Genomic DNA, 27,989 nt, shown 5'->3' with positions numbered 1-27,989 from the left:
AAATGAGATCCCTCGTCTCCTTTTCTCTTTGTAGAACTTCCTTAAATGTCGATTAAAGAATTATTGCAGAATAACAGAAAATAAAGGAAATACATTTATAAGCTCATAAAGTGTTATTTGCAGATTGACTTTTCATAAACTCTGGATTATATAGATTTCAAAAATGGATAATAAACCTCAGTCTCTGATTAAGACATCAGACTCCCAACTTAACTTTCCGAATGTTTTGGCATGCCACGCTATAGAACATTTTTTCCCATTTTCCATAAGGCAAAAAACAAGACTTTCAAACTTTAAGATCACTCAGTCCTAGATCCAAAATCTGACATCCGAACTGCGTTTGTCCCAACACAATCTTGTGTGGTTTTTCATTAGCAGGTTCTCAAACGACAAATAATTGGAGACAGACTTTTTTTGGGGGCCAAAGATCTTTTTGGAAGAAGTTTTAAACAAAAAGAACTGGGCCCTTATGTCCAGAAAAGTATCCTGGACACCGTCACAGTGTCACTAAAGCCAGCCTCTCTTTCAATAGCTCATTATTTCTGGTCTTTTCTCTTGCACATCTGATCTTGTATTTAGAAATATACTAATCAATAATCTACCTCCCATAAACAGAAATGACATGAGCTCTTTAAAATGTAGCATTAGTCATTCAATGTCATTTTGTGTTTTGTTTTTTTGTTTTTGTTTTTTTGTCCATACATGACAGCATACAACAACACTATACAGAAAAATGATTAAAAATGGTTATAAAAGAATGTACTTCTGAGGCAAAAGTCTTTTAAAAGAAGAGACTGACTTGGGCTTTGTGCTCCTTTGGTAGTAAACTGCAACCCTAACCCCAGTGCTGGACAGCAAGAAAGAGTTATGGCCATCAAAGAGCTCCAAAGTGGCTCTCGTTTTGTCCTTTCAGTCCTCTCTTTTGTCTCAGCTGCTGTCTGTGCATTTTTCTGCCAGTCTTTTGTTCTCAGTTCAGGTTTGGTTTGTGGTTGATTGCTGAATGATCTCTGAGTATATGTAATCACGTAATCAGACAGCAGTTAATGCAGCGAGGCCCCAGTCTCCTTTTCAGAGACCCCTTCTTTCTCTTGGGGGTCAGGATGGCGATGATGGCCTCGTCAAACACCGTCTTCAGGCCCTTCTGGGTCAATGCTGAACATTCCACATAGCAACATGCACCAATCTAAAGAGAACAGAGGGATCGTCAGTCACAGCAACGCAACGTTCAAACGGCACTGACATTAAAATAGTTTGGAAAATGTTCACTTTCTTGTAGATTGGTAGATATGCCAAACTGTAGCACTATCAAAGAGTTAAATACCCAAAGGCACAAAGACGTCACTTGCACAAAACATCAGGAAAAAGTTGATGAATCTGAACTTTACCAATTTAGTCTGCCAGTGTCAACGAACATGCCAACTTTTCACCCTTATGGGCTTCATCCAAGAAAAAAAATGGAGGTCCGGTCATTGACATAGAGATATCTGGCAAGTGATTGGCTTAAAGATCAGAAGAAAATTAAATTCCTGATCTCAAATACATCTATGTAGCATATAACTTATCTCCATTTTCTCTCGTGCTTCTTGGTAAAGTTGACATGTTTGTTATTTAACAGCTTTTTTCTATGGTTTATATGCAAGTGCCACCTTTGTACCTTTGGATATTAAGCAGTCCTAAAGTATGAACTGTAAGATGGATGTAACTGGAAAACAGAGAAGCACAGTTTTCACCATTTTTTTAAAGATTTATATTTTCTTTAGAGCTATAAAAGTGTCTAAGAGTATCTGTTTACCAGTCTGGGTTTTTGGATCACCTCTGCCACAATGCTACGACACCCATCCATTAAAAAGGAAATGTAATAAGAGTGGAAGAGGCTCAGCAGCAGCTCTGCTAGCTAGAAACACTGAATGCTATAATTGTATCAGGCTAGCAGTGTAATCATATATTATTTGCTTTGGCTATGGTTGATATTAGTGGGTAACTTTAGAAGCTAATGGCAAGTGAGCAAGGCCAGTACAGGAATGTTTATGGAGGCCGCTCAAGTATAGAAAACAGCCCGATGAATGTTCACATAACTGAATAAATAAGTTAGCCCTTTAAAGCCAGAAACATTTATTATTTCATGTCCAATATGAAAAAAGGCCCTTCAAACACCTGATTTGTGTAAAAAATTGCTTTGCAAAACGGCTAGACCAAAAACAGCTCTTTAGCGCCTAACTAACGAGCTTTTTAGAGGTTAGCATTCATTGGGGATCCAAATTAAAGATTTGTAAACACTTTTATTTCTTTTGTCGAGTCACTCCTTTGTACTGTCCAAAGGAATCACAGTAACCTCAAACATTTTCACTATCATGATTTTTCAGCTTTTCTTCTAAAATGTTGACTTTGATCTTCACCAAAAATGCCTGTTTTTACTGTGGCCAAACAAATTTATCTTTGATCTGACCGTCCAGAGCACGGTTATTTTAGAAGGCCTGAACTCTGCAACGGCCAACGGTAGCTTTGCTTTAAAGCTCTTTTTGAACAGCAAATACCATTAGTGGCACTGCTCCCAGGTGAAATCTGTCTGCAGTGTAGAACTGTGAAGGCACATGACGTGTTAACAAAGGAGCTGCAAGAGTTCCCTTTATATCTTCTGATGGAATTTTTAGATCATCAGACTGGTTTTTATATCAAAATATCTGTTACTGACTTGAATGTAACAGGGCAGCCAGTCATGAAATCCACACTACTTTTCCTTACAATGGGATGATTTTTTTCCTTCTTTTCTTTCTGAACTGTTTGGAGCTCCTTTAAATAATTTACCAGACTTACAGACTTTGCTTCTGAAGGCCTCAAAATGTTCTTTAGATGTTGGCATGATGGGATCCCAAACAGCAAAGCAAGCAATAGACCTTTATTTATACAGGAAAAGCTGCAATCTATCACTCCCTCAAAGTGTTTTGCATCAATTGTTGGACTAGGATGTATTTTTACTATGTACTTTTTCAATTAGAATCACTTTTGCTTCTTCAAATATGGGAAATAGTTATTTTTCACATGACTGGATAAACTATTTCTTAAAAATATTTGAAATTTACCCTTTAAAAAAAAAAAAATTCTAATCTTGAGTTGGATTATGGAAGATGGGTTACCTACAACAGCAACTATAGGAAACAATACCCAAGGTAAAATGCTGCTCACTTTGAGGAAAAGGGGTCTAATTTGACCCGACATGTTCTTCCAAGTTTCCTTGAGGCCTCAGAAAACTTCATGACTCCATGAGATGAGAATCGCATTGAAATCTTACATTGCCAAAACGGCACGAATATAGACTTTAAAATGAATCTAGGCAGTAATGTTTTGAAAGACTGAGCCTTATTCATGCTCTGACAGGAGTGATTAATCACAGATCGCCTTTGGTATCTATGGTGCAGAGTCTCGAACTCTGCTGGACATCTGTGTTGGTTCGGAATGTATTCCCGGATTCATTGTAACTCAAAGAATGCGCAAAGGTCTTGATTCCAAGAATTTCTAAAGAGACATTCCTAGGTCAAATCAACACACAGGAATCTAACTGGAATGGGCAGCTCAATTCTGCAACAGCGAAAGTGAAAATAGAAGCTTCCCTTTAGTTCGGCATACAAACCTCCTTTGCCAGTTTCTGTCCTTGCTCGGTGGCAATGGGCTTCTCCTTCATGTCATTTAGTTTGGCAATGGTTTTGGGGTCATCACGGAGATCAATCTGAAAAAGATACGCTTCTTTTAGCTGAGTCAACATTAGTATTGCTGTTATGATATAGATTTTATTAATAGCTCATATTTGCGTAACACAGAGGGATTTCATCATTGCATCTATACATAGGAATGAGCTGTAACTGACAGCGCGAGCTCTCATTTTGTAACACAGCCATGTTGGCCCACACTTCCTGCTCTTGTGCAAAGCAATTTCACAGACAACCACAAGTTTCTTCACTCTGCTTTTATTCACTGGAACGCTCTCCACCTACAGCCCGTCCATATCTCAGTAATAACCTGTTACAATCAACGAATCCAACTGCTAAAGCTAACAGGAAGTGGCCTTCATTAACCCATTTCTTGATTGGGGAGATTTGCGGCAGCGTGCACATATCAGCATCCAGCCAGTGGAGCGGCGAGTGAGTTATAGCAGGAACTGATAACAGCGCAGTAAACATCAACTGCCCTCAGTTTTAAGCAAGCGCGATATTGGCCGTGACTTTTAAGGTTTAAGAAATAAGCTAATGCTCTGGATTAATGTTGTGTCATAAGAATCAGTAAACTGTTAATTGCTTCTTTAACAGATTTAAACCTCACATTTAACACGGGGACATAAAACGCCTAAAGCGATATGTGACAAATCAGCCTGAGATCGTTGGTCAGGTTTGTACTGGCCGTTCCATATTTTTGCTGTTATTTAATAAATAATTTCTTCTGTTCTTTGGCTCATCTTCACAGCTCCCCGACTACATGAGTGGCTGGGCTTAAAGCTGCACTAATTAGTACTTTTATAGTGACAGTGGCTGAAAAACATAATTGTGGAATTTGAAAATGGTCTCTTCCAGACTCGGATCTACATCTGCCCTCAGCATTACTGATCACTTTAGCATCTTTCAGCTCGGTGTTTTGGTTTTACAGACCAAAGCTTTAATGTTTCAGTCAACAACTTTACCAACTTCATTACTTCCAACTTGTAATACACTGCAAAAAGCACGGTTCCCAAGTTAAACTTCTCTCAACTTTGAAGCAAACGATTGAAGCGACTACCAATCAGAGTGAAGGATACAGTTAATTGACATATGACACGATGGTAAGCAAATTAGAGGGTTAATACATACATTTTACATCAACCTTATGCATTGATAATATATTTCATGAGTTAATCACCAAACTAATACATTGCATGACTCATGATGTAATCACAACACCAGTGCAAAGCAGAAAAAACAAAGTCTGGATGGTGTTTATACTGAAATAGGCTAATTTCTAAGTTGAAGAAAACAGTGTAAGAAAAAGAAAATACATTGTTCTTTATCACTTTTCAACTTTCTTGGTAAATGGTAGGTTACACCACTTTTTTATCCCCCATATAACTAAATAACTGCATGAATCAGAGAAACACAAATAAATCTAGAGTCAGCTGTGGAGTACTACAGTATTAGCCAGACAGCTAATATCTAATTCCTCCATGCTACCACCTACTGTCTATTTCAGCACCTGTACTTTTAGATATGCGCCTACTCTTAGTTGTGTCTTAGTCCTCTTTAATGGGCAGCTGCGATGTTTTGTCATGTTCCCACCGTTCTCAAAGATACCTTGCCTAAGTAATATTAGGGCTGCAATTAAAGATCACATTTAACATGGATGAAGGTGCTTCATGTTTTCCCAGTTGATCAGTTATCATCATTTATCTTTTTTATGTGTAATCTAATACAATATTTTGTTTATAGTCATTTATAAAGAAATAGGTTTGATATTATGGTGTTTGGTGTGAAAAAAAAAATAGCTTAGCGGAGCAGAATGGATAGATGGATTATGCTAGGTGCTGATTTATTTTATGAAAATCTAGCTGTTAATAAAATAATGGCTTCAACTTTTAATACCACAGCAAAGTTCTGCTGTCTTCTGAATGTGAAATTTTCCTTTATTTCTCATACGTCAGCTCCTCAGCTGAGCTCTTATTACAACAGCAGAGATGTCAATCAGATGCTTTTAGAAAAGAGACACGAGGGTTATGTGAAGTACAGCAGCTCAGTGTGTGAATGTAAACACAGACAAAGGAGGCGGATTATGAGACAGAAGCACAGCGGGAGGATTACTTGACAGCTACAGACGGAGGAATGGAGAGATTGCTTTGTCACTGTAGCTAACTGCAAGGATGCAACTAGCATGCTAACAAAGCTTTCTGGTAAAATTTACAAAACTGTGTCCCAGTTTTTTCATTTTTTGTTGTGTGTTTGTTTTTTGTTTTTTTAACTGTTTTTATATTCCATATTATATATATTCATGTTAGAGTAACCAGCATGTTTGTTAATGTACAGCAGCACTTGCTATTGGCATTTGTGCTAACGCTAAAATTATGTAATCTCGCTTGTGCTAATCATCCTTATGTTAGCGACTGAGAATCATTCCTTTATGTAAGATAACATTAGACTTGACTTACACTTGCTCACATAACCTTATAAAAACAAAACCTAAAAAAAATAAATACATCCAGGAATATAAATTTACTTATAATAAGTAAATTTTTAATTTAAATAATATTTATTAGTGAATTAATGACGACAGGCATTTTTTCACTGATCTTATGCCCCTTTCCCTGATTGTATGTGCATCTTCTCACACACACAAACAAACAAACACACTCACACATACATTGTGGGTAGAGTGGAACTGACAGGATACAAGTGAAGTGAAATAATGTTAATCAGGCCGTTGACAGCACATAATGTTACCATAAGAGCAGTAAAATAAGTCTTCCGCCAAGCTTAATAAGAATGAGAGCGAGAAACCGGCAGCGACACCACTGTCACCAATAAAGCAAAAAACTATAACAAAGCTGTGAAGGAAAGTGTAGTTGCACCACCTCCATGTATGTATATAAAGTGGACTTCCACGTTGTCACTGTTGTACTTGGTCTAGCTTTCTGAGTCAGGATCAGACTGATACTGGATGAAAATGATTAAAGTTTGTTCAATATGTCTAAGTAACTGAGTTTATTTTTCATTCCTTTTCATCTCTATCTGAAAACATCAGGTATGAGCTCAACAGTGTATTCTTCTCTGGTAACCTCATTTCATTCCAGCGTGTCAGAAATGACAAATGCAGGTACATCCACCACATATGCGCAAAGCAGCTGAGAATGGGAAGCGTCTGTTACGTGTTTCCAGAACCAACCTGCGTGCCGATGAGCAAGTAAGGGACACTGGGAGCGTACTCCTGCAACTCGGGCACCCATTCTTCACGCACATTCTGGAAGCTGGCGGGGTTGACCACAGAGAAGCAGATGAGGAAGACATCGGTCATCGGGTAGGACAACGGCCTCAGGCGGTCGTAGTCCTCCTGGGAGAAGACAGAGCAGCACCAGTTAACAATCAGAAGATATGATTCACTCCTGTTCCTCACATCTGAGAAACTCTTACTCATCGATTATTAAAGGATTATGAGATGAGCTCAGAATGATGACCAGAGAGCTACACAGTGCCAAAGTGGCTCCTGAGCCGTGTTATGTGCATTAGGGTCCGAGTTAAAACAAGAAACGAATGCCAAGAAGATGACGTTAATGTGAGAGTTCCCTTTCTGACAGACAATCAGTTATTATATCACATTTGCAGTCCTCTAATGCGAGCTGAGCACAAGGCATCACCACAAGATGCTGAGAACCAGACACACTGCCATCTCCGATATCTGTGTGGTGTAAATGACCAATTCACCAATGCAACACTGCCTGTGGGAGCCAAGTTAAGATAGTTCATATGTTTTAGTATTTATATTTCGCTGTTGTTAAGCTTGTTTGTGTAATTAATAATTTTAGGAAATAGATGCATGTTTATGGTGGAACTAGGTTACGTAGTACCATGAATACATGTGCCTTAAAGACTCGTGTTTATAGTAAAATCCGGGCATCACGGATGTATGCAAATTAGTGCATGCGGTGCGGGAGGGGGGAGAGAGAGAGAAAAGGAGTTAACACGGCATAAGCTATACGGGGCAGCAGGGTAGAACAGAGCCACACGGTTTTCCTACCGTAGTAGGTTATTTTGTTGAGGACAAGTTAAACCTGACCACTCCTGTAAGATGCAAAAACTGTGGAATAAATTTTTTGTTACATCTTTTCACATCGGAGTCCCATGGAGTTCTTTTTCCTCTTCAAACTGACGTACGCGAGTGAATCACGGGGAAACTGGTCTCACGGCTTACACATTTTGTAGGAAAACCTGCTCGTTGTGGAGTAATTGACGCGACTAAAGAAGGAAAAAACCCGAGCTGCTGCAGCGACAACAAACGTGAGTAAGTGGAGCTAATTCACGAGGAAAAATTGCTGAGTCATGGTGGATGCTGAACTGTGTGGTAGCCAACCTGCATGATTTTTGGATGATAAAATAAGGATTTTGGTGTTGCTATTCGGGAAATTAATAGCATGAACAACGAAGAAGAAGACACAGTAGCAGAATTGGAAGCTAGGGCGGTGAAAATCACACCTAAAGCTATGGAGGAAAGGCTGCAACGTATTATCAATTTACAGAAGGCCAAGCTAGCCAAATTAACAGGCACAGTGAAACAAGTGCGCCAGCTGATGGAAAATGAATGTGATACCAGCCTAACAGAAGTAACACAGTTAATGAAGGATTTTAATGAGCGGTTTGGAGAGTTTTGTGGTTTGAACACAAATGTTAAAGAGGTGCTCCAGCAAATGCCGGAGGAGGATTTAACTAAAGACCAGGAAAATTGGTTTGAACCTAAGGCTGATTCCTTTAAGGCTTTTGCTGAGACAGCTTCGGCTTGGATTGACAAGATGGCCATGCGCGCTGTGGAGGCTGAAAAATGCAATGAAGATGTGGATCCATCTGACAGCATATCTAATGCATCTGTCTCAAAACGCAGTGATAAGGCATTGTCAGAACACGGCTCCTGCGCTTCGTCATCGGTGTCGTCCACACGCATGAAGGCAGAGGTGGAGCGAGCTACCTTATTGATTAAGGCATCGTCTTTAAGACAGAAACGCTTGCTGGAGGAAAGGGAGGCTAAGCTCCAAGCTGAAAAGGAGGAGCTAGAAATACAAACAGCTCTTGCAGCAAATGAGGCAAAGATCAAGATCTTATCGGAATACGAAAGTCGTGCATCCAAGGCATCCAGTCGCGTATCCACTCGGGATGGAATGAACTCCTACGTGGCATCACATAAGGTTGGAGATTTATTTACTTCACAGCAGTCAAATAGCCCATCCCCCACACGAGAAAGACAAGCGCAGAAGAAGAACATTCTCCAAAACGCACAGCAAACACACACTGTTACCTCCCAGCCATCGCAGACACCAAGTGCTCTACAGGATGTGGTCGAAGCACTAACTAAGCAACAGAAGTTAGCTACGTTGCCCCCGCAGAACATTTCTGTGTTTAAAGGGGACCCATTAGAGTATCGGCTGTTCATGCGAGCTTTTGAACATGGTGTGGAGGACAGAACAGAGAGCGACAAGGATCGATTGTACTACATGGAACAATACACAAGTGGGCAACCACAAGAATTGATACGGAGTTGTCTTCATATGGAACCTACACATGGATATCAAACGGCTAAGAGACTGTTGGAAGAGCACTTTGGAAATGCCTACAAGATATCAGTGGCATACATTCACAAGGCTCTTAACTGGCCAACCATCAAGTCAGATGATGGAGAGGCTCTGCATGCTTTCGGCCTCTATCTTACTGGATGTCGTAATGCAATGATGGATGTGGAGTACATGGAGGAGTTGGATAACACGGCCAACATGCGTGCTATCGTTTCCAAGCTTCCGCACAAGCTGAGAGAAAGGTGGAGAACATATGCTTGTGGGGTCTTAGACAAGGCAAAACGCAGAGTCACATTTGCAGATCTGGTGGAGTTTGTCAATAAGCAGGCCAAAGAAGTTTTGCATCCATTGTTCGGTGATATAAAGGACAGCACATTAAAGGTCCAAGTTAGAGGGCAAGTGGATGAGAGGTTGCAAAGGAGAAGTGGAAACAGAAAAGGATTCACTGCAGCTGCAACTATCACCACTACACAGGACGTACCCTCTAAAGAAAGGAACAAGGTCAGCGGGAAGCAGGTGTGTGCATTTTCCAAACCCTGTCTTTTCTGTCGTGGTGAAGAGCACACCATGGAACAGTGCAAGAGGATGAAGAAGTCACTTCATAAGGAAAAGATTGACTTCATGCGAACTAAAGGACTATGCTTCAGCTGTCTTAAGCAGGGACACATGAGTGGTTCGTGCCAAGAAAAGGCAAGTTGTCAGGTTTGTGCACAACTGCACCCCACAGTGTTACACATGAAGACTAAGCCCAGTGCTACAAGCAAAAGGGTAGCTTCTGAAGTGGAATCATTAGAAAGAGAAGACCAAACAGAGTCAATCGTGAATGGATTTGTTGAAATGGAAGCACCTGCTCACGCTGCAGAGAAAACAGAGCACATTTTGGCAATAGTTCCAGTACAAGTGAAACCTAAAAGAGGACAAAAGGTGACACACACTTATGCTTTTCTGGACCCTGGCAGTACTGCCTGCTTTTGTACTGAAGAGTTAATGCATGAGCTTAACTTGTCTGGCAGAAAGACAAAGATTTTGCTGAAAACAATGGGAGAGGAAAAGGTCGTCAGTAGCCACATTGTGTCTGGGTTGGAAATAAGCAGCTTAGACAGCAATGACTTCTTTGAGTTGCCAGAAATGTACAGTCACAGTGACATTCCTGCTTCTGCCGACAATGCTCCTTCTCAAGACTACGTGAACAGGTGGACCTACCTTCAGCAGGTGTCTATACCTAGGATTGAAGCAAAGATTGGACTGCTAATCGGGGCTAATGCACCTAAAGCTGTTGAACCTTGGCAAGTTATAGCCAGCGAGAATGGCGGTCCATATGCTGTGAAGACAAGGCTCGGTTGGACCATCAGCGAACCCCTCCAAGGAAGCAGTTCACAAAAGGCACCATGCGGACTGATTCAGGTTGCAGCAAACCGAATATCAGTTAGCAAACTGGATGAACTCTGGGACCAGCAGTTTAAAAGTGACTTCCCTGAGCGTGAAAGAAACGAGAAACAGGAAATGTCAAGAGAGGATTTGCAGTTTCTGGAGATAGCGACAGAGTCAGCTACTAATGTGGACGGACACTACAGCATCGCTCTGCCATTGCGGAACAAGCGCATTAAGATGCCCAACAACCGCAAAGTGGCTGAGCAACGTGCGTTACACCTAAAGCGGAAGTTGGAGAGGAATACTTCATTCCACGCAGAGTACTCGGCTTTCATGAGTAACGTCATAACCAACGGTTACGCAGTGAAAGTGCCAGAACAGGACCTTGATCGTGACGATGGAAAGGTTTGGTACCTACCGCACCACGGAGTTTACCATCCCAAGAAACACAAGCTTCGAGTGGTCTTTGACTGTGGAGCATCGTACAAAGGCACCACCTTAAATGATCAGCTGTTACAAGGACCAAATCTTACCAGTACCCTTCTTGGGGTAATTATCCGGTTCAGACAAGAGGAAGTGGTCATCATGGCAGATGTGGAAGCAATGTTCCACCAAGTAAAGGTGCCTGATGAGGATTCTGACCTTCTTCGGTTCCTGTGGTGGACATCTGGTGACATTACTCAGAATATGGTGGAGTACAAGATGGTGGTTCACATTTTTGGTGCAACTTTGTCACCAAGCTGCGCCAGCTTTGCTCTGCGCAAATGTGCTGAAGACAACCGAGATCCAGCCAACAGCCAAGCGGTTGACACAGTCCTGCACAACTTCTATGTGGACGACTGTTTGAAGGCTGTGAGCTCAGAAGAGGAAGCCATACAGTTATACCACACTCTTAGAGCTGTATGTCAGAGGGGTGGATTCAGGCTCACAAAATGGATAAGCAATAGCAGAGCAGTTCTGTCTGCTATTCCAGAAGAAGAAAGGGCATCGGAGGTTAAAGATCTCGATCTGGATCAGGACACACTCCCCATTGAGAGAGCGCTGGGAGTCCAATGGTGTATTCAATCTGACAGCTTCAGGTTCAAGATTGTAATGCCAGACAAGGCATCCACTCGGAGGAACCTTCTGTCCACTGTGAGTTCTGTCTACGACCCACTGGGTATCTTGTCACCAGTCACGCTTCAAGCAAAGAAGATTCTGCAAGAGCTTTGCAGGAGAAAGATTGGCTGGGATGTCATCATACCTGCAGACCTAGCTCACAAGTGGCACAAGTGGAAGACCCAGCTCCGCCAGCTAGGGAACATAAGCGTTCCAAGATGTTTTAAACCTGTGGGCTTTGGAGAGTCAGTATACAATCAGCTGCAACACTTTGCTGATGCCAGTGAAGAGGGCTACGGTACAGTAAGCTACTTGCTACAGAGGAACAGCCGTAACGAAGTCCACTGCGCATTCATGTTGGGAAAGGCAAGAGTGGCCCCACTTAAGCCCATTACAGTTCCCCGCATGGAACTTACCGCAGCAACCATGGCAGCACGCATAGACAGGGTTCTGACATCTGAATTGCAGCTTCCGCTCCAACCATCTGTATTTTGGTCAGATAGTACCACGGTACTCAAGTATATCAGCAATCAAACAAGTAGATTCCGTACCTTTGTTGCTAACCGTGTGGATGCAATCTTGAAATGCTCCAGTCCAGAGCAATGGAGGTATATCAACACCTCACTGAATCCTGCCGACTTTGCATCAAGGGGGCTCCGAGCAGAGAGCTTCATGCAATCCCACACATGGTTACAGGGGCCGGATTTTCTCACCAAACCCATGGAAGAGTGGCCAGAAGAGGTGCACCCAGTTGAAGGCCTGACTACAGATGACCCAGAGGTAAAGGGTAACCTGGTGTGTGCTAGTACAATCAAGGAATGTGAAGATGTAGTGCTGGAGTTCCTGCACTACTTCTCATCCTGGTTTAAACTTAAAAGGGCAGTGGCATGGATGCTTAAAGTCAAGAGCATTCTGCTGCAATTGTGTCGCAAAAGGAAGGAGTTGTGTGCTGTTAAAACACAACCTGAAGTCGAGAGGGATATGGAAGGTTTCAAGGACAGCCTGTTTCAAGGGGACACCAACAAGCTAACGGTAGAGAACCTTGCGAAGGCTGAAGAAGCAATCATTCGCTACTGTCAGAGAAAGACATTTCCTAAGGAGATCAGCGCACTTTCTAAAGGTCAGGGGGTGAAGAGGACTAGTAGTCTTTTCAAACTGAGTCCAGTACTTGAACAAGGCATCCTTAGGGTCGGAGGGCGACTCAGCAGAGCAGCACTACCCGAGGAGGCTAAGCGGCCAGCAATCCTGAGCAAGGATCTTCACGTCACGAAGCTTATCCTCAGAGAAATACATGAGAACTTGGCTCATAGTGGTCGCAATCATGTTATCTCCAAGTTGAGAACAAAGTTTTGGGTACCCGGTGCCAACTCTGCAGTACGAAAAATACTCGCTAGGTGTATTGCCTGTCGGCGTGAGCATGGAGTTGCAGGACAGCAGCAAATGGCCGACCTACCCCGAGACAGAGTTCTGCCAGATGACCCTCCATTTACTAACTGCGGAGTGGACTACTTTGGTCCGTTCGAGATCAAACGTGGTCGAAGTACGGTGAAGAGGTATGGAGTCATTTTCACCTGCCTAACCACTCGTGCAATACACTTGGAGATGGCAGCCTCGCTGGACACAGATTCCTTCATCCATGCTCTCCGTCGCTTCATAGCCAGACGAGGCCAGATAAAGACCCTTCGTTCTGACAATGGAACTAACTTCATTGGTGCAGAGCGTGAACTTAAAAGAGCCATTGCTGAATGGAATGTGTCCAAAATTGAAGACCACCTAAAACAACAAGGCATTCAGTGGATGTTCAACCCTCCCTCAGGACCCCATCATGGAGGGGTCTGGGAGAGATTGATCAAGTCAGTGAAGAAAATCCTAAACGTTACCTTGAGGCTGCAGACACTGGATGAAGAGAGCCTGCATACACTTCTGTGTGAGGCGGAGGCCATTATTAACAGTCGGCCAATAACCAAAGCGTCCAGTGATCCAAATGATCTGGAAGTACTCACTCCCAATCACCTGTTGCTGCTCAGGAACAAACCATCTCTTCCTCCCGGACTGTTCGACAGGCAAGATCTCTACGCAAGAAGAAGATGGAGGCAAGTGCAATACATGTCGGAAATATTCTGGAAACGATGGGCAAGGGAATATTTACCACAACTTCAAGAGAGGCAAAGGTGGACCCGTCCATCTCGCAACTTTTTGGTTGGAGACATTGTGCTTATTGTTGACGATACAGCCCCACGCAACTCTTGGATTACAGGGAAAGTAATCCATGCTATCTCAGACAAGGCAGGAATGGTGCGGCAGGTTAGGATCAAAACCAAAACGAGTGTACTGGACAGGCCCATTACGAAGATTTGCCTTCTGCAGGAATCGGACTGAAGTAATCAACTGCAGAGACTGAAGTTTGTGTACCTTGGCTCCACAAGTGTAGTTTGGTAATTGTGTAATAGGGTCACAATTAGGGGCCGGTATGTGGGAGCCAAGTTAAGATAGTTCATATGTTTTAGTATTTATATTTCGCTGTTGTTAAGCTTGTTTGTGTAATTAATAATTTTAGGAAATAGATGCATGTTTATGGTGGAACTAGGTTACGTAGTACCATGTGCCTTAAAGACTCGTGTTTATAGTAAAATCCGGGCATCACGGATGTATGCAAATTAGTGCATGCGGTGCGGGAGGGGGGAGAGAGAGAGAAAAGGAGTTAACACGGCATAAGCTATACGGGGCAGCAGGGTAGAACAGAGCCACACGGTTTTCCTACCGTAGTAGGTTATTTTGTTGAGGACAAGTTAAACCTGACCACTCCTGTAAGATGCAAAAACTGTGGAATAAATTTTTTGTTACATCTTTTCACATCGGAGTCCCGTGGAGTTCTTTTTCCTCTTCAAACTGACGTACGCGAGTGAATCACGGGAAAACTGGTCTCACGGCTTACACACTGCCCTTTGTGAGCCAGATCAGGCGCTCCCTTGTCCTCGCCAAAGATGAAGTCTTTTCGACATAGTGTCTGAGTTGCGCTCATATAAATATTCACGACCTATCTCACGTCTACTGATGGCACGTTTTTCCTGCCGCTGGTTAGAGACATGGGGAATCAATGAATCTCCCATAAGGAGATATGACTCAACCAGACCAACTTGACTGAGTGAATCAGTCTCAGTTCTGTCACTTTTATTGTCTGCGACACTGAATTCAAGAAGATTGAATACAACGTCTGACCAAGATGCTGCAAAAGGACAACCAAACACTGGAATTAAACTCTTTCATCTTGATGCCTTCAGCGAGTTCAATTCTTTGCCAAAGCAGACAGCACAGTGTGCTATCACCAAATCGCCTATAACTCAATTACAAACCGCTGGGAATGGCTTTGCAAATGAGCAGAATGACAGGAAACTCCTCAAACAGCAGTACATCAGCCAGGCAGAGGCGTCCTCCTTTTTTGTCACCCGGGTAATGGATTTAAGATATACAGACTTTATATTGAATTGGAGCAGATGATAAAATAAGCATACAAATCTTCAAGCCCTGTGCTCATGTTGTGCATTAGTCAACAATGCCTCACTGGAATAGGTCAAGTGGATATAATTCAATACTTTACGAGTATTTCATCCTCTTACTTCCAAATGAGTGCGATATTTCACAGATGGGGCTCATGCAGGGATTTCAAACAACTCTTAGAGGCTTTTTTTTCTTAAGCTATGTTCACACAGGTACCGCAACCCTGAACTTTTCTCTGCAATACCAGATAAAAATACACGTAAAGCTAATCGGATTGGAGATTGCTGCTCACCTGTGACTTCCCAAGCACAAAGCGTGTGGGATTCTTGGATTGAATCAATGTGCGATTAACAGATTAACCACTGGCATCATGCACGCTGCCTCACGCAGGTTCTATTCAGGCTTCTCCATTAACCAAAACACATAGAACATTTCCAGTAGTGACAAAACATTAAAGCAGAGCGCTTCTTGCCGTGTGCCACATCTGAAAAAAAGACATCTATAAATGTGGTAAACACTCCGACCTGATTTTCAAGATGTCCTTATTTCATGCGTAAAAAATTGCCTCAGAGTGCTCGGGGGAGTTGAGTTTTGTTACACTGGCTGGTTGAGTGTTTTGACAGCACAATAAGTTAAGTACATTTCCTGTGTCATCTTACCTGACACTAGCTGAACCTCCGCACCCGATAAAACCATTTTGAGTGCAAACTATCCGGTGCTTGTAGCAAACCTGAGAGCAAAATTAATAAGAATAATCTTTAAACCTTGTGCACGACACATGTTATACAGTTTAGGCAAAGGTGAAACACGAGCATGACTAAAATGATCTGATGGAAAGTTTCTCAGCGGTCAGATTTTGCAATTATTTGCACACTGTCAGCTATAGCATGTTACACATGAAGTCCAGGTATATAATTTCTTAACTTTAGAGCGATATTTCCAGTGGTTGACAAAAATAAATTTAAAGCCTATTACCAGGATTATCTAAGAATAAACCGTCTCCAACAGACATGTTATTTCACAAGTAAGAAGGAAAAACCATCATACCGAGCAACTAATGAGAAAATGCCGGTGAGCTGTATTATCAGTGTTTCATAAGCTTTACCTAAAATAAGAAATGACATCGGGATATTCCTGTGTCTGCTGCCTCAGTTTTGACCGGATTTAAAAAATACTCCGAGAACATCGACCTCAAAGTGCATTACTAACCTGCACTACACACATTTAGTGCATATCAAGGTGTAGAACTCATTCTGGGCACTGCTACAACACTGAGATGTGGCAATATTGAATTGTTTAACCTTCATGTTCAGCGTCATTATGATTAAGGATCATGACTTGTCAGGTATTTCATTCTTTGGGTTAGCCAACATTTAATAAACCTGTCAGGTCATGCCTATCCATTAATAATGACTCATTTGATACAAAAATAGTAATAAAAAATGAAAAAAATCTGATGTTTGGTGTGAGCAGCTTTGGTCTTTAAAACAGTACCCGTTGTTCCCTGCACACCAACTCATAGCTTGCAGGTAGAATGGACTGTTTTAGATCTTTAAGTATTTTTTGGTTCTTCATGTAATCCAAGATTACACCTGGTTTTTCTGGGCCTAGAAGCGACTTTATTTGAATTAACGGGAGCAGTGTTATCAGGTAACAATTCAGATATTGTTAAGAATGGCACATCCATAGACTGTTTTGGTGTAAGGGTGCTGCGATGAATATTTAGTGCATCCTGGATGAGCTGATAGTGACATTAACTTGCTCTTACAGCCTTCGAGGTCACATCTGATTTTAAAAGGGTTATTTCTTTAAAAGTGATGGAAAGAGAAATTTGCCAAATGTTTTAAAATACATGACTTAATATAATGTTTTACATACAAAACATAGGATGTTCACAAGTGTCCCCCCTCCAGACTCGTCTCATACCTTGGCGAGCACATCTGGGGTCACTGCTACCAACTTTCAACCACGTCAAACTCACGAATCCGCTCTTTCTAACAGTACGTGTTTCGATTATTACCCGTAGAGGGTTGCAGAATTAAAGCACTTTGAATTAGTCTTTTAAATACACGTATTTAACGGGCAAGGCAACTGTTTGAAGTGCAACTGCATTAACGGCGAGGAGTCCGTTGATCAGGCGCTTGATTATCAATACGATTGCTTCAAAGTAATACAAGAGAGAAGCAAATTCTACCCGCCCAGCAAAGACACTGAAAAATGTTGAAGGTGACTTTGCCAGATAATATTGATTAAAAACTGAAAGCATCTTATCAGGTTAGTGAAGAGACGTCGAGAAAAAGATGCCTTTTTGTTTAATTTTCAATGGCATAAACAGATTTTTGATACTCTGTCGGCTGTGGATGTTCTGTTCACAGAGGCATAGGCATCTGCATTTCTGTAATAGCATCTAAATATGATCTAGATATCTGGTTGAAATTCACATTTTTACTTTTGGTGGTGGTGCTGGGGACATTGTCCACCTCCATCAGATCCTACACTATGTCCATTTAGATTATTTATTTCCTTTGCCTTTATTTCCTATAACCTTTGCCTGCACAAATGAATCCGATTTCCCCACAAGCTGCAGACGCAGTGGAAGCCGCTCAGCAGTTTACTGTAAACAGGCCCGAAGCTTGTTTGATACCCATCTCTGTACAGTTTCCTCAGCGCACGGCAAACACAGCAGCCATTCAGAGTCTTCACAGTGTATCGTCCAACACGTCTCCAGCGCTCAATCCCGGATTTAATGAACAGAACTGTTTACACCATCGCTGCCGTGAAGGTGCTCTGGATAAAAGTTTCCATTAAAAATATGTCCCACATTTTTATTAGTTCAGTCCAGCAGTTCATGAGCGCATCGCAGACGCTGCACAACGATCTGTCCAAGTTAGCCGGGAGTGTACCGTAAATATTATGATCAGCGGGAAAGGAATGATGGAGGGGGAAAAAAAGGGGAACAGGAGAAGCTTGTGCATGTGTACATTAAACTCTATCAGCGTCTGTCTATACATGCCCATACACTTCCATCAGGGCCAGACTCAGCGCCTTCAATGAGCCACTGTGAGCGCTCGGCTGTGTGACTGCGCTCTGTTGACTCAGTGACATATGAGTGCTATATCAGTGAGTCATTCCCTCCTCCTCTCCATCTCCACAACTCTCTCTCTCTTCTATCTTTCTCCCTTTCTACTTCCATCGCCTCCTCGGGGCTCTATAAACCGCCTATATCAACAGCGTCAGAGACGCTCGCTCTAACATGGCTGCCGGGTGGGAAAGCAAGCCCAGGCAGAGACGCTTCTGATCACAAAGTTCCGACTCTGATCTGCCAAGCTGCACATTTCAAAATACTTTATTTCACCTCGGGAGTAAAAAAAAACAGCAACAAAAAAAAAAAAGGGAGGGGGTGGTGCCTTTTTCTACTCCCACTAATGGCGATTAATGATCATTAATCACGGACTGAAGCTCTAATGCACTCTGTCCATTCATGCCTGTACAGTGAGAGCATCCTGCCATAGTTCATTCAAAAAGTTGGCTGTTCAGCGTTTCTATTTATAGATGTTAATGACAGCAGTAAATAGACAACAAAGAAAGAAAGAACAAAGCTTTTATTAACACTAATATATAAAACTGACAGTCCAAATGTATATCAATTCTTTACCACAGGATGCAGTGTGTTTTGATAATGGAGCATTTTGGTAATGGCCTTAAGGGATAATCCACTAATCCAAGCGCTTACTCACTCAAATGAATGAACAAATTTGGAGAAGGAACCAAAGGGAAAACCAATGACTTTCTCTATAAATATGAGTTTACTCATCTTAGCATTACTCAGCTAGTAAAAACAGTTTGTATGATTTAGTATTTAGTATTTATTTTATTTATTGTCATTGTCAAAGAACAATGAAATTGTTCTTTGACCGAGGACCTGTCCTGGGGCAACCATATCACCTTAGTTGCACGGAAGGCCGAACAGCGCCTCTACTACCTGAGGAGACTGCGGAGCGCACACATTCCCAGACCTCTGATGTTGAACTTCTACAACTGTGCCATCAGCAGCGTTCTGACGTATGGATTTCTAGTGTGGTTCCCCAGCTGCACCAAGGCTGACCAGCAAGCACTCCAGCGGGTGGTGAAAGAAGCTGGCAGAATTATTGGAACAATTCTGCCAGAGATTAGTAATATCTTCCCCACTCGCTGTCTGAGGAGGGTGCACAGTATCCTGCGGGACCAACATCACCCTGCGCGCCACCTTTTCCACCTGCTGCCCTCAGGGAGAAGGTACAGGTCTATACAGGCCAGAACATCCAGACTGGCCAACAGCCTGTATCCACAGGCTGTGAGGCTCCTGAACTCTGCCCCCCTCTCACGGACAATAACCATATCCAACTTCTTAATAGCACTGAACTGGTCTGCATTGGTGCATCATATCTTTATTCTCTTCCCCACCTGTCCTAGGTGAACCACACCACTTGCCCTATGACAACAAGGACAGGATCCTTAATACCCACATCCATCCCTGAACTGGATGAGCAGAAGAAAACCGACAGATGTTTTCATTCTAGACTTGAAAATCATCACCTATTCACTCACAGCAGGCCTCCAGAGAAGCTGGCGTATTGGGATCACAACACTATGTACATGCTGGGAATCAGTCCTATGCGTCTTTCATGTTGTTTTCAGAGAGGGCACATGCCTGTGTTGTAAATACACAAGCTGCTAAAAACCCGTCTTGGCATTGTAAGCTACAAGCCAGATGGGTGCCAGCTGTGCTGCACATCATGGCAGATTTCACAAAGACAAGAAGAGAGTTAAATCATTTCAAAATGTAAATCCTGGTGCTGACTTCAAAGGCCAATCCAAATGGCAGAAAAATGCATTACACACCCTTTGCTAAGTCAGAAGCTGTAGTCTGGTATTTCAATCAAAGTCCAAGCACAAGTTTCAAAGCCACAGAGAATATCCAGTGTTTTTTTCATTTATCAACACCCTTTCATGCACCGGTCTCAACAGCATAGCCAAGTGATATAATGAGCCAACTCCTGCTAATTTTTCCAAAAGGTCAACAAAGACTTTCTTTTTCAAGATTCAAGACCTCTGGGCACTGGTACAGCTCATTGGGTAAAGCAAGCAACCCATAAACTGAAAGGCTGTTGCAGACCCTGAGGCCTGCTGGGACTTACTGTATGCCTTCCCCCTGATCTCCCAGCCTTCCTGTCTTCTCTCCACTGCACTATCCCAATAAAAGCAGAAAAAAACCCCTAAAAAGGCTTTGAGGCCTTTATTGTCATTGGTTCAAAAATTCCAACTATGTCAACCTCATATGATGTGACATTTGAAACAAGACAGGACAGAGCTAAGAAGTCCTGAACGTGCGGTCGCGTTCATCATCGAGGAACACTTTCTGAGCCACAGTGCAAACAAAGTAAATATTAATAAAGCAAGTTTACGTTACCAGCAGCATTTAGAACTAAATGTAACGAATTCTAAAGTAAAGCAATGGAACAAACACCTTTCAATCACGTGTTAATTTTGGATCTGGTTTTCCACTAGAGAGCACTTTTAAAAATCCTGTATCGGTCGAGCTCTAGTCTAGCATTTCAGTATTTAGCCTTAGATTTTTATAAAGTGTGATGAGCTTTTTTCACTATTCTGATACTTTATTAAAAGGAGAATCCATTAGTTGCAAACTGACTGATTAATCACTAATAATCGTCAGGCAATGTGCAAATTAGTTGACTCCATTCAAGAGAATAGCACTAGAGTTGTTCTGAAGTGTAAAATCTCTTTCTGAGGCGTGCCCACAGCACTCCTGTTTCTCTGTGTTGGAGCAGCTGACTGGTGACCGGCTCATGGCTGAGTAAAACCAGTTTCCCCCTCTTCCAAACCCCACTCGCGTCCCCACCTGTCATCCTTTCACCCCTATTGGGTCACTAGGCCACCTTGGGTTGCTGAGTCAAAAAAGACTCATCAGACTGTACCCAAAGCCTGGACAGGAAATGTGAAAGTGATCATAGGAAGTGCATCTGACATGCTGAGCAAATCAGCAACAATCCAACTACAAAGTGGAAGTTAATAGCGTAGTAAGACACGGATCCCTCGGGGTCGCAGCTCCTGAGCTCCTGTCCTTAAATGTCGTTTCCATTGGCTCTAGTGCACTTAGCATCCACTTCCTGTTTCCTCCTGCTCCTCCTCGCCAGTGGTGCTAGATTTTCTTGAGTGCAGCAGCAGCAGCAGCAGCAGCAGAATGACTGAATGAATGAATGAATGAAGTAAAGACTTTCCCCTCTGCTCCCTCGCCACATTGCAGCAAATTAGACTTCACAGACCTTCCATATGGAATAATTCAAAAGGCGGTGCTTGGAGTAGAGACGCAGACAATAACTGGCAGGGAAGCAATAGCAACAACAGATGCGGCGCAGCGGCACTGGGTTCAGAGCCGAGCTGTGATTATGTGGCACTGAGTGACATGTGACACCAACGTGACAGCACAGAGTCGCGACCCCAATGCGTACGTAAGGTTGCTGATAGGCGTTGGGAATTAGCGAAGCATTATGGGAGCTCCAGCCTACGCCAGGAATATAAATATTGCAGGGAGATCGAAGCCAAATGAACACGTGTAGCGCAGGACAGAGGTGGACGTAATGAAGGGCGAGTTTTACATCAACAGGAGAGAAATGGATAGGAAAACGAAACAGAGGCGTCTGAATTTAACCAAAGCTATTTCACCCCCCCCCCCCCCCACACACACACACACACACACACTTGATTAGCCTCCCGCATCTGTCTCTCTCTCTTCCTCTTTCTGTCTCACACACACTATTTTCCTCCCCCTTTCCTCTTTTTGGGGGCATCGAGTCTTTGATCAGACGCTGAAGCTATAAACATTACCAGCTGGCCTTCTGCTCCACATAAAGAGGTCAGCCGAGTCGGGGGCGGAGGCACGGGAGAAACGTGAGGGGGCACATTTTCAAGAGCAGTAACTCTACTCTGGGAGGCCGGCGGCGCCCACAGCAGACATCTGGGAGAACTTCTCCATTTCAGAGACACTCTGAATCAGCTGAAAACAAACCCTCCTCTGACACACACACACACACACACACACACACACACACACACACACACACACAGCCTATCAAACACGCCAGAATAGACAAAAGGTTGTGTTCCTCTTTTCACAAGTGAGTAGTAACACTTCTACCATCTGTTTTCTTGGGGGAAAATTATAGCGCAGCCACAGGTAGCTGTTTAAGACAGGGAAGAAAAATGCAGGCTGTCTGCGATCTTTTCCCACTCACAGATTTGTGTGTGAATCAGGGTTTGTGAAGGAAACCAGCTAAATATGCCAAAGCTGACCTTTCTGAGCTTTGCATTTGTCTCTCTGCTGCATGGATCACATCGGAACAGGTCACGAGGAAAGTGTTAATAACTACTCAGCTTCTGGCAAGAGTGTAGTTTTAGGTTGCTGTAAGTATGAGGAGGTTAATCATGCGCGACTGACTGTTCGCTGTCCTGCAGTGCAGCTGAAGTTAGACCAGAAGGCCTTAACGCAAGAAAATCATAGTTGAGTGCATTCAGTTTTTCTCACCAAAGCACACTGTGTGTTAGTCTCGTGTCTAAAAAAGTGCTGAATCCATTTCCTTCCTCCTCATTTGCACAGCCAGTGTTTGAGTATTATGAGTTGTGCAATATACAGTAAGCATGCCTTCTTCTTCTACTGCTCAGCTGTTGAACTATTGCTAGGTTATTCTGAGCTGCCAACTGTTAATGAGCAGGAAAGAGACATACCCTACACAGGAAGGTCTATGCAGCTGTCCACATGCTTTTCTGGTTCTTGTACATGCACAAAATAAAAATCTGTTACACACACTAAACTCTTGCTTTAAATCACTACTGGAGGTTTAAAAATCTACAGGGTGCCTTTAGTCCTTTGCTTTAGCCATAGAAATGCCTGAAAATCGTGAAATGATACAAGAGAGGCCCATTCAGAGCTTTTGCCATTTGAAATTATTGGGATTTCTGAGCGCATTACACATAATATGTGGCCTGATTGTCATCTGAGTCACAAACATGATCTGACTAAGCTAATAACACTGTCCAAACAGCAGACTATAGAAAAAGAAAGTGATCTCATGAATTTAGCGATTTGGAGAACCTCGATCAGACATTTCCTGTTGCTGCTAATAAGACTTTCACAATGATGGGGGAATTTTAGAGCTAACAAACAGTTTCGAGTTCATCAGTACTGCTTAGATGTCTTGACTGGACAGCTCTCCCTAGGTCATGCCACGGCATCCTAATTAGGTAATGTGATAAAACTGACTCTGTAATTCCTAAAATCATTAATTTCCTTGTTTTTTTGTGCTTGATGATTTACTCGTGTTTTCACCAAACCTCTCCAAAGATTCAGGCCATGAAGTGCTACCCTGACACTGTTCTTTAAAATTTGATGGCACAATTATGAAATCCTTTTTCTCAAAATGGCTGTGAAGCATCCAGACTGAGGTAGCAAAGAAAGCCTAAACCACGATGCTCCCACCACCATGCACACGTTTACTGCACATCCAAAGTAGCCTCGGTCATGTTAGTTGGCACAACTAAAAAAAAACAAAAGAAAAACAAACAGAGATGACGATAACATCACTTGCTCACTCACACTGTCGTCACAGTTTGTGAAACGCTTATTTGGAAGGTTTTACTGCACTTGGGATAAAACAACACTTGGTCATCAACTTCATTAACCTCCTAAGACCCGAACTCTTCCATTGATATTTGGGCTGATTGGGAGACGATGAATGTAAAAACAAAGAATTACCAGATTTTTTTTTACCTAATTTTTGTTTCTGAGAAAAATGAGAGCCACATATGAGGATATTCATTTAAAATGTCGATAGAACAGTAGCAGTATAATGTCCTCGTAAGTGGATATCAGGCCCTTGTAGAGCAAACTTGAGTATTTTGGTCTAAATAACCCAAAATGCCAGGTCCTAGGAGGTTAAAGCCTAATCCTTGTGCAATTTAATCAAGGTGAATAACGTTGATATTTTTTTTTTCTTTGTTGTATTTTGAGCCTATTGTGCTTTATTTTCTTACCAGTTCAATAAATGCCTACATAATTATTTACTTGGAATATTCCAGAACCCACACTAACGGTCATCAAACCATAATGAACCATATATACTTAAGTGTCAAATCTCATTATTAAAGGTGCAGAGATCATCAAATGCTTATTAATGTAACAGTGTATCAGAAGATACGCTAAAGCAAGGTATCTGTACCGAATCGGAGGTGGAAAAGTTGGATCAGTGGACCACTAACGTCACTGAACAATAAACATAGAAGAACATGTTACCAAAGGTGAGGCACTGCGCAACTAAACTAGGCTTAAGTTTAAGCTACTGTGTCTGTGCCCACCTGAGGAGATATTTTTTGGAATTTCAACCACCACAAATGTGCTCCTGTGAGTTCTTCCAAAAACCCAACTGCACAGTACGCGGTGTGGATGATGCTGCGCGTCAAGCAAATGCAGACCGGCCGACAAGTGGGCCGGAAAAGAGATGGAGCGGCGGAGTTCGTCAGGAACAGAAGCAGCAGGAAAAGCGCAGACAGTGACAGTGTTGTTTTTAACACTCAGCTTGACGTCAGCTCTTTGTCTGTTTGTAACTTTGCTCTTTTCCGTGGCTGACTCATGGACCGACAAAAGCACAAGAGTAGCCCACAGAGCGGCTGTACGACATATTTTTTGACTGCCCCCATTTGACAAGAGATGCTCTCTGCAGGTAGATGGGCCGCCTAAATCTGCTCAGGTAGAGCCTGCAAGTTACCATCGAAAATGTAAATGGCGATCTGTTAGAACAAACAGTCAAAGTTCACTGTGAAACTACTTAAAAAAATAAAGGTCCACTGCAAACTTCCATGTAAAGCCAGCAAATGATAAGTCGTTTAGCAGTTAAAAATGGTTGATTAGGTGTTGATTAGTCTTTTGGGAACGGTCTAATCATTCCCAGTAGGGCTGTTCGATATAACGATATATATCGGATGACGATATAAAAACATCTATGTTTCATTTTACGCTATCGTTTGTTTTGTGGTGTCGCAAAATAAACTGTTTGTTCATGGTTTTGATGGTCACTGTAGTGGCTATATTAATTTCTTAAAGTTCTCTCTTTCTCTTATATTTAATAGAAACCACACTACTGACGGACAAGCGCCTGTTTTTATTGGTTGTCTTTAGCAACAACGACGGTAAAACCATCGCATGTCCGCTAGTTTATTTTCCACATAAACCTTTCACAATAAACCTCAAGATTCTGTTGAGACTTTTCAAAATAAACGGAATCACGTGAAAAAGTATGCAGAGTATTGACGGATGAGAAGCAAAAAAAAAGAGCCGTCAGGTGCTAAAAAAATCAACCTTAGACTCAAACGTTAGAACAGGCTTTTCCCCGCAGCACGCCGTGTAATAAATACTCACAAAGAAAACGGCGGCCGTTACAACCTATGTCTAAAAATGTGTAGTTTCATACATCTGTTAAAACACTCGACTCCAGGTACACGACGCCCAACTGGAAACACTTCACCTACCCGAGATTCACAGAATTTACAGAAAATATTATTTTTTTTGTGATTTATATCGTTATCGGACGATAGAGGTTTTATATCGGGATATGAGATTTTGGTCATATCGCACAGCCCTAGTTCCCAGTGAATAACAAATATTATTTTAGTTTCAAAGGCACAATTTTTGCTTAGTTTGAGGTTGGTAGTACCTGCCAATGTGGCCTTTAGAAATTCTTTTTGGAGCCTTTTTCAGCTTCTTTCCTAACATAATGCTTCAACGACATCCTGCGAAAGTTAAACCCAACACCTCCCATCACCTTTACTGGGACACCTGGATACAAGTAGCTTCACTGGCACACAGGTTCATGTAGTCTCCAAACTACACTGTCAGTATATGTCAAACAGGCATCCAACCTGCAAATGTTTCTACAGATTGTGTTTGAATACAATTCTTTTTTAGTTCTTGGTTTTCATTTTCAGCTAATTTGCTGATAACCATCTCCTATAATCAATAATGAAAAACACTGATGAAGACTTTGCATACAGTCATAGTGTGAAATCTCAAAGATTGAAGCACCAAATTTTGACATAACTAACATGTAAAGAGTTGATGTGCTAACTGCTTCCTCTTTAGCTGCTGTCGCTTAGCTATTCACATCAAACCAAAACCGCCATAAAAACCAAATGACAACTTTTACACTAAAAACAAATAATTCAGGGTCTTTCCTATACGCACACCTCGGTGAGCTTCTGTGTGCTGTGTGTTTCAAGTAGCTTCCTCCATCTGTGTGTACACTGGCTCTTCTGCTGAGGGGACACAATATTTTGTGTGTGTGTGTGTGTGTGTGTGTGTGTGTGTGTGTGTGTGTGTGTGTGTGTGTGTGTGTGTGTGTGTGTGTATTACAGTTGTAACTCTTGCCCACTGAATGGCACATTGTAAAGAAAAGGCCCATGCATTAAGCAGCCCTATTAACAAACCTGTGACATCACTACTGGACATAGGAGCCCTGTTCTCCACATAATAGAACTATTGAAACCCCTTCACTGCCATCACTGTCCACGCCACAGCACACTCAGGCAGTTAAAGCCATGTGCGAAACCCATCACCTGTTGCAGCTTAGTGCCTGGCCTGAATATGAAGCCTGTGGGTGTTTCCAAGGCACTGTTGGATAGTTATTGGTCCCAGGAGCACATGGAGAGACCGAGATAGAGCTGGAGCGTGTGTGCATGTGTGCGTGTCCTTGACGTGCTTGGCACAGAGCCAGAGGAAAAAATAAACTTTACCTGACCAGCTGTGTCATACAGTCCCAACAAGTACTGCTTTCCCCCGACGTTGACGCTCACTGTAAGGAAATGACAAAGAGCAGTTTAGAGGAGGAACCAAGGGGTGAGGGTGGGGAGTGCTGGTGGGTGGGGGGGTCCCAGCCCCTCTGTGCTATGAAGACGACAAACAAGTGGTTTTGATTATAGCAACAGATGCAATGCAGTTGGAGGAAGAGTGGTGGGGTGGGGGTCTCTAAAATCTCTCTTCTCTTAGATTCGCATGTGGCCAATTATCAGTGAGCACAGAGCGGCAGCAGCTCAGCATGTCACGCTATTATGAGATAATAAAGGCGAACAGCAGAACTGTGTTCCTACCTGCATAATGATCAAAGACCGTGGGTACATACTCCTCTGGAAAGGCGTCATTGGCATAGCTCATCAGCAGACACGTTTTACCCACCGCACCGTCTCCGACCACGACGCATTTTAACATGATAGTACCGGTTCCGTTTGCCATGATCCCGACCTTCCCAACGACATCATCGGCCCCTGACGCCCTTGTTATCCTGACCTCCTCCTTCTGTTCCTCCTCTTGCTGCTGCTGCTGGGCGGTGATCCCCGCACGGCGGGCATCACCAGCGTCGGAGGCGGACTGCGCGGCTCACCGAGTCGGGCTGGAACTGCATCGTTCTCCCCTCCTCCCCACTACCCATCAGGTTCTTCCAAATGTCAATGAGTTCCTTTTTTTAATTGTATTTTTTGTACGACTGTCAGAAAGAATAAGATCCCCTCGGCCCAAGCCGGCTTTCAAATAAGCTGTCTCCTTAAACCCAATATCGGAAGCGTTTTCTGGGAGAAGCGGTCTGCCGGTACTGCATGTCTACCATGCCCGCTCCACGGTGCAGCCTGCGCTCTTGCT

General features: G+C 42.7%; 1 protein-coding gene across 1 annotated transcript; it reads right to left on the bottom strand.

Moving 5' to 3' along the window:
* Window positions 1–430: 430 nt before the first annotated feature.
* LOC146620346 (rho-related GTP-binding protein RhoQ) lies at window positions 431–27,989 on the bottom strand. Its single transcript, XM_085368920.1, has 5 exons — window positions 27,446–27,989; window positions 27,092–27,150; window positions 6,895–7,059; window positions 3,629–3,724; window positions 431–1,183 (listed from the first exon to the last, which is right to left on the bottom strand). The coding sequence occupies exons 1-5, from the start codon at window positions 27,585–27,587 to the stop codon at window positions 1,022–1,024; spliced, it is 624 nt and encodes a 207-aa protein (XP_085225046.1). The 5' UTR covers window positions 27,588–27,989; the 3' UTR covers window positions 431–1,021.

The sequence above is a fragment of the Diplotaxodon limnothrissa genome, linkage group LG13, assembly GCF_057381915.1.
Source record: "Diplotaxodon limnothrissa isolate DT_005_m linkage group LG13, D_limnothrissa_male_GT1.1, whole genome shotgun sequence".
NCBI classification, from domain to species: Eukaryota; Metazoa; Chordata; class Actinopteri; order Cichliformes; family Cichlidae; genus Diplotaxodon; species Diplotaxodon limnothrissa.
This window is presented reverse-complemented; position numbering and strand designations above follow the sequence as displayed.